Source organism: Papaver somniferum, chromosome 5 (assembly GCF_003573695.1).
Source record: "Papaver somniferum cultivar HN1 chromosome 5, ASM357369v1, whole genome shotgun sequence".
Lineage (NCBI taxonomy): Eukaryota > Viridiplantae > Streptophyta > Magnoliopsida > Ranunculales > Papaveraceae > Papaver > Papaver somniferum.
Window position 1 is genome coordinate 74,576,116 of NC_039362.1, and position 7,410 is coordinate 74,583,525.

At 38.0% G+C, this 7,410-nt stretch overlaps 1 protein-coding gene across 1 annotated transcript; it reads left to right on the forward strand.

The window, feature by feature from the left end:
* Positions 1-305: 305 nt before the first annotated feature.
* Positions 306-6,379, forward strand: LOC113279185. Its single transcript, XM_026527890.1, has 5 exons — positions 306-914; positions 1,199-1,359; positions 1,477-1,940; positions 2,072-2,898; positions 6,338-6,379. The coding sequence occupies exons 1-5, from the start codon at positions 306-308 to the stop codon at positions 6,377-6,379; spliced, it is 2,103 nt and encodes a 700-aa protein (XP_026383675.1).
* The last annotated feature ends 1,031 nt before the right edge of the window (positions 6,380-7,410 follow it).

The following is a 7,410-nucleotide window of genomic DNA, read 5'->3' on the forward strand; positions in this document are numbered from 1 at the left end:
ATTTTAGAGAATTATTAATTTGGCACGTTGTCCCCGACTCGGGACCGACCAAAAATATTATATAAGAGAGTTTATTAAATAATCGAGTATTAATTAGAAGAGTTTCTACTGTATCCCTTCTGTTGGCAGCAGCGGGGGTTTATTATCCATATGAGATAGCAGTAGATTTGAGAAACTAGACTAGAGAATTGGGTTTAATAACGTAACTTCAGTTTTCTCAACAAGGATTAATGGGTTTCAATGGGTTGTGACAAACCTGTATAGTCCTTGCGAGAAGATTCCTAAGAACAGAATTCTGGGAGGATATGGCAGTAGTGAGAAGTTGGTGGGTTGGCCCTATCTGTATTGGGGGAGATATGAATGTTGTACGATCTAGCGAGGAGAGGAATCGTGGAGATGGTAATAGCAGAAATACAGCGTTGCTAAACAATTACATTCTGGAGCACGAGTTAATTGACCAGCCCTTGATTGGTGGTTCCTTCACTTTGTCGAATAATCAAGTTAATCCTCTTTTATGCAGGCTTGATCATTTCTTATTTAGCCATGATTTTGAAGAGGTTTTTCCGAATGCTTTACAGGTTATTTTGACTAGAACAATACCTGATCACAACCCATCAATGGTTATTTCAGAACCGATAATATCGTCTAAGCCGTATTTCAAGATAGATAGGCTATGGATAGAGTATAAGGACTTTGCTCCTAATGTGAAGCGCTGGTGGGAGGTTATGGCTTATACCGGAAGTGCAAGTACACGTTTCTTTTTGAAGCTTGAAAACTTGAAACACCTTGGAGAATTCAGGAGTTTGGGCAAGTTTCAAGGGAAAAATCTGAGCTTACAGGTCGGATTCATGAGCTTAACATATTGGAGGAAACAGGTGCACTTCAACATTCTCAGTTGGAGGAGAGAACTCAGTGTAAGCTGAAGTTGAGAATGTAGAAGCAGTGGAAGCAAGGAAATGGCAATTGAGGTCAAAACAAAACAACTTTAGATGGGGAGATTCAAATACGAGGTATTTTCACAGTATATCCATTGCAAGGAAAAAGTGAAATACAATTGTGAAACTTCAAATAGGAGGGGTAGATTGTTTTTACCAACATGTTATTAAGGAAGAACTTCAAAGTTTTTACATTAACTTGTTTTCACAGGGTGATGAGGTTAATTCGAATATGAAAAATCTCCACTTTCCGAAAATTGCAGAGGCAGACAGATTATGACTTGAGCGTGATTTTTCGGAGGAAGAAGTTTGGGATGTGGTGTAACAAATCTCCGGGACCGGATAACTTCACTGCTGAGTTCTTTAAGAATTGTTGGAGCACGGTAAAAGAAGACTTCATGAATCTAGTCAAAGATTTTCACAGGTATGGTTCAATTGATTGGCGCTTTAATTGCCCTTTCATCACTCTTATTCCCAAAAAGAATGACTCATGTACTCCTAGAGACTACATAACATTAAGTCTTATTGGTATGGTGTATAGGATTTTATCCAAGTTACTTGCGAATCGTCTGAAGAAGGTGATGCTAGTTCTTATTTCTGATTTCCAAGGGGCTATTATTCACGGTAAACAAATTCTTGATGGTGTTCTAATTGCCAATGAGTGTGTGGATAGCAGATTGAAGGCTAGGAAACCTGGAATTCTGTGGAAGATTAACATGGAGAAAGCTTTTGATAATGTTAATTGGCAAGGTTTATTCACAATCTTACAGAAGCACGATTTTGGCGTCAAATGGATTTCTTGGATCAAATGGTGTGTAACTTCTACTCATCTATCTCTTCTTGTGAATGGTGGTTCGACTGAAAATTTTAAACCAAGTAAGGGTTTGAGACAGGGGGATTCATTATCACCGTATTTGTTTCTTCTGGTGGTCGAAATTCTTTCCAAGTTAATAAATGATGCGGTTGAAAGATGTCAGATTTATGGTTTCAAAGTGGTGGATCACGGTACTATTATATCTCATTTTCAATTTGCGGATGATACTTTGATTTTATTGATGCTTCGGTGGAGGAAGTCAGACGTCTTTTTATCATCCTTTTTGTGTTTGAAACTATTACGGGTTTGAAGCTGAATTTAGACAAGAGTATTATGATTAGTGTGGGAGCCGATGGGGTGATTGATGCTTTAGCTAGAGAGCTAGGTTGCAAGACAGAAATATTGTCGTTTACTTACCTTGGGATGCCGATTGGTGCACATTGGAGCAACACATCAGTTTGGGAACATGTTTTGATTAGAATGGAGCAAAAGCTAGCGTCATGGAAGAAAAGACAACTTAATAAAGCAGGTAGATTAATTCTCATTAAGAGTTGTCTTGCGAGCTTGCCAATTTATTATTTGTCTCTTTTTCACTTACCTTTGAGCGTGGAGAAAAGAATGATTAAGATTATGCGCAACTTTTTGTGGGGTGCGGTGCAAGGTAGAATGAAATTAGTGTGGGTTTTTTGGAAGAAGCTTTGTGTTCCTAAGGTGATTGAGGGTTTAGGTGTGAAAAATTTGAGGAAGATTAATCAATCATTGCTAGTAAAGTGGATTTGGAGATTTTCGAAGTCCAAAACTAGTCTTTGGAGAAAGTTAGTAAATGAAAAATTTGCTCATAATAGTGAATTATTAATTCCTGATGTGGATAATAAGCCACATGGTAGGAGTTTGTGGAAGAACGTTACTAGCATGGTGACGACGGTACAAAATATGGCGACTTTCACGGTAAGAAATGGTAAAGGCATCCGCTTTTGGAAGGATCGTTGGCTAGACATAGGAAAATTGCAAGACTTGTTTCCAGTTTTTTACAAGGCGGTGAAGGCTAAGGACGCAACAATTTATGACATGATAGAAAATGGAGTTTGGGTTTGTGATTTTAAGAGACCATTAAATTTGAATGAGCAATTAGAATTAAGGGTGCACACGGTACGGTTCGGCTCGGTTCTTGCCGAGACTGAGTACCTGTACCTCCCTAGACTCGGTTCCAAAATTTTGGACCGGTACCTGTACCCTGTACCTCGGTTCCGGTACTATTCGGGACCAGTACGGTACTAGATACGGTTCCGGTACTAGACTCGGTTCCAAACAAAAAATTTCCTGTTAATAAGAAACATTCTTTGAGTTTAACAACAACAACAACACTCTATCTTCTCGCTGGAAATTCAAGTTCAATCCGCACCATACTGGCACAAAGATTAATTATTTTCGCTGTAACTTCATTCTAGCACAAACCCGTATCTCCATATGATCCCCACAATTACGTCATAACCAATGGCAGAAAACTTGGCCGTGAAACAGACCTGCCTGAGGACATGACCTGCCGTTCAAGCATTTTCTCAAGCATTCAATGTGCGTATTGCGAGCTGATAAGGGTTATGCACTACTTGTATTTTGAGGACCGCAAATCATCTCCTTCCCTGCAAACCAATTCGATTCCAACAACAATAACATTCAAAAATTCTCGAGAGCACACATTATTCTCAATGATTCATTCTGAAACCACGGCAACACACTTCCATTCAAATCAATGGCATCTCATCCTCGTTCTTCTTCACTGACCTTTCTAGCTTCCAAACTCGAGCTTCTTTGACTGTAAGATTGAATCAGACACGAACCCACTCTTCCTCTTCATTCTTCTCGGATAATATCTTGTTCAAACCAATCGTCCTGCCCTGTACTCTCCGTTCATATTCAATTTGAACACCAACATCTACAGCTTCTTCACTATTTTCCGGCGTAAAACAAAACCCAATACCATCACAGACTCGTACATAACTACTACCCCTAAATCCAATGGTTAGAATTATTCGGTACATTCGGTCCGGGACGGTACGGGACTAGGGAAAGACCGTGTACCTATACCTGCTTAGTCCCGGTTCCTATTTTTTGGACCGGTACCTGTACCCCCTTCCTCGGTTCGGTACAAAACCAGGTACGGTTCCACCGGTTCCGGGACGGTCCGCCGGTCCGGCTCGGTTCCTGTGCACCCTTAATTAGAATAGGATCTTTTGAGGCGTGACTTAAATCATGTTCCTGAGCTTGTTGAAGCGGACGATGAGTTGGAGATTATGGAGAATTTTAATACCCCAAGATGTTATGAAAGACTTTCTGGCAACCTTGAAGAATGCGACTTCGATAAGTTCCTTTGGAAAGGTAACATTCCAAACAAGGTGAGTTTTATCATTTGGGATATTTTCCATGATTCATTACCTACCAGAGATATGTTGCGACATCGAGGTGTAAACATTGATAGCGAGCAGTGTGTTTTATGCAACGACATCAGGGAGTCAGCAAATCACATGTTCATTCATTGTAAGTACTCTTTTGAGATTTGGAATTATTCATCAAATCCTTTAGGATAGCCTGGCCATTGCCAAGTACTTTGATTCAACTGTTCGAAGCATGGTCTAACAATGTGTTGCAAGGGAGAGGTAAGGATGTTTGACAAATCTTACATTATGCGGTTTGTTGGATTTTGTGGAAGGAGAGGAATGGAAGAGTTTTTGAGGTTGTCACAAGAGTGTGCAAGAAAATATTGATTTGGTTAAGCAATTGGTAGTCTTATGATCTTGTGACAACGATACTTTTAAGTATGTTGATCCTAGTTTAATGTGGAGTAATTGGGATACTCTAATGTGTATGTAATATTTGTTGTATTAACCTTGGTTTGATGCTCGGTTTCTTTTTTATTTTTAATATAATCTTCTCTTCGATTTGGTTAAGGATGTTTGGCAAATCTTACATTATGCGGTTTGTTGAATTTTGTGGAAGGAGAGGAATATAAGAGTTTTTGAGGTTGTCACAAGAGTCGGTTTGTTGAATTTTGTGGAAGGAGAGGAATATAAGAGTTTTTGAGGTTGTCACAAGAGTGTGCAAGAAAATATTGATTTGGTTAAGCACTTGGTAGTCTTATGATTTTGTGACAACGATACTAGGAATAATTGAGATACTCTAATGTGTATGTAATCTTTGTTGTATTAACCTTGATTTGATGCTCGGTTTCTTTGTTCTTTTTAATATAATCTTCTCTTCGAAAAAAAGAAAAAAATTAGGGCGATGAGATGAGAGTCGAACCTATGACTTTCTGATTGCCAAACACCTCCCCAACCATTGAATTGAACTACATGCTGGTTGTTGATTATACTCGATGTGTTACCTATTTAATACGTAATACTTTGTTTAAATCATAATATAACGTTAGAAAATGCATTTTTCATTAATTTAATATATAACGAATTTTAAGTGTCGTTTTCATATTTGTAAATCGAATTATACACGTCCATACGTCGTTCCGACTTACAGCCATATCACGAACCGTTGACCGGACTATTGATCAAATTTGATTTTTAAGAATCCGAATAATACTCGTACGTATCACGTGCCGTGAGTTTGACGTATTCCGAATTGCTAACCAGGACGTAAACTGAAACAGTGGGGGTGGGGAAATTCTTAACTAGATATACTCCTAGGCCTAGCTAGTCCCCCTAATAAATAAATCTGGTCCTAAATATCTCTTGACAGGTTATAACTACTCTATAGTCTAGAGGTGGCCAGTAGCTCCCTATTGGTTATAACTTTGACTTAATTCAAATAACAAATTTTGAGGTTACCATCAGATAAGATGGTATCAAATCAAACCCTATTAGAAGCGATCACCACTTAATGCTTCTGATAAAATCCATATTTGACCACATAACAATTGTATTCATTATTGATTAATGTGAGTGAGCCTGCAGCTCGGAATTAATGTGGCTTATTGTGTCATTTTCACACTCAATGGTCCCTAAACGGTACCTCAAACTGGGGCCAAGTCTTAAAAATGCTACTGCATCTTTACTTCCAAGTTCCAACCATACACAAAATGGACCAAGGACTGAGGTTCTGAAATCGTGAGTAGTATCTGGAACTAGTCTGTACTGTAGTCTATTGAATGGTAAATCAAAAACTTACAGCCAATTTTTTGGAAAACAAAATGAATATTTACTTGTCTTACCACGTAGTCTTTTACGATTTAATAAAGCGGAATACGATTTGTGTACAAGCATGAAAAACGTTTAATGACGTATATTTTTGTGACTTAAGATCGCTTTCGAGTCTGTTATTTATTTTCTCATCCTGTCATTTTTTTCTCTCCTCCCCTTTCGGTTTGGTTCTTTTGACTATAAAAACCAAGTGTAGATGATAAACGTGAGGAGAGGAGTAATTTTTTGAGCTCCCTTTCGGTTTGGTTTCATATTATGAGATTCAAATCTCCATTGTCTCCATGCATGGAGTTATGCCGTGTAATTGTAGGGGCGTCTGTTCTGTTGTATTATTTTCTTTTCTGTCTTTTGACTTATTTTTAAACCTTTTGGTGTAAATGTAGGAAATTAAGTTAAATATGTCAGAATTGTTGATTTTTGAATAAAAAGGAATATCACGAAAATGTCTATATACATAGATTGGGAGATAGAGAAAGAAACAGCCCATGCAATCAACTTGCGCTAAGGAGGAAATTATGTGTTCCATTTCCAAAAGGAAAATCCAAAAGCAGAGAAACAGAAAACCTTAGCCGGTTAAGTTAAAGAGATAAGTTAATTTTTAAACTCGATTTTGCATCACATAAACTAGAAGCCGAATGGCATCAAGTGTATACGTGTACAAAGAAAAAGCACTTGTTCGAAAGAGAAAAGTGTCAAAAACAAAAGGAAAAAGCGCAAACCCCGAAGGAAAACAACAAGTTATAAGTGCTCAATCTACTCGCCATGCATACGTATAAGTTAGGGGTGAGCATTTCGACCCTAATCGGCTGATTTAACCGGACCAACTGTTCATTTGCGGATGGATGTCCGGACCGTTTGTTAATGGGTTGGATGCGGATGAAATTTTTGAAATCCAACGAACAACGAATCGGACCCGGATGCAGCTTTGAAAATTCGTTGGACATCCATATCCATTAAATTAAGGGAATTTATATAGTTCTAGAAAATACTATGGATCATTTAGGAATTTTTAAGATGTTTGCTTGGATGTTGTACATGACATATTTATATTTGTATACATATATAGGATATGTAGATTTTATAAGGAGTCATTTGTGTCAGCTTATTTTCTTTACTATAAATTTTAACAAAAATTAATTCATTGGATTATCCGCATCCAATCCGTCCATCCGTGCATCCATTGGATGCAAAATCCATGCGGATAAAATCCGTAGTGCAATGGATTGGATGCGGATGAGGCGAAAACCGTCCCATGCTCACCCCTACGTATAACTCGTATGGCCTTCCGCCTTTGTGTGTGGCCTTTGTATACCATGGATTGGACCCATCATCTTTTATATTAGAATCTACTAACTTTGCATTCGGAGAATATCCTCGAGGTCTATCTCTTGTCATATTTTTAGGCTTACTTTTCATAACATAAAATTGATTAAAAAGATCAAAATCAATAATTCCT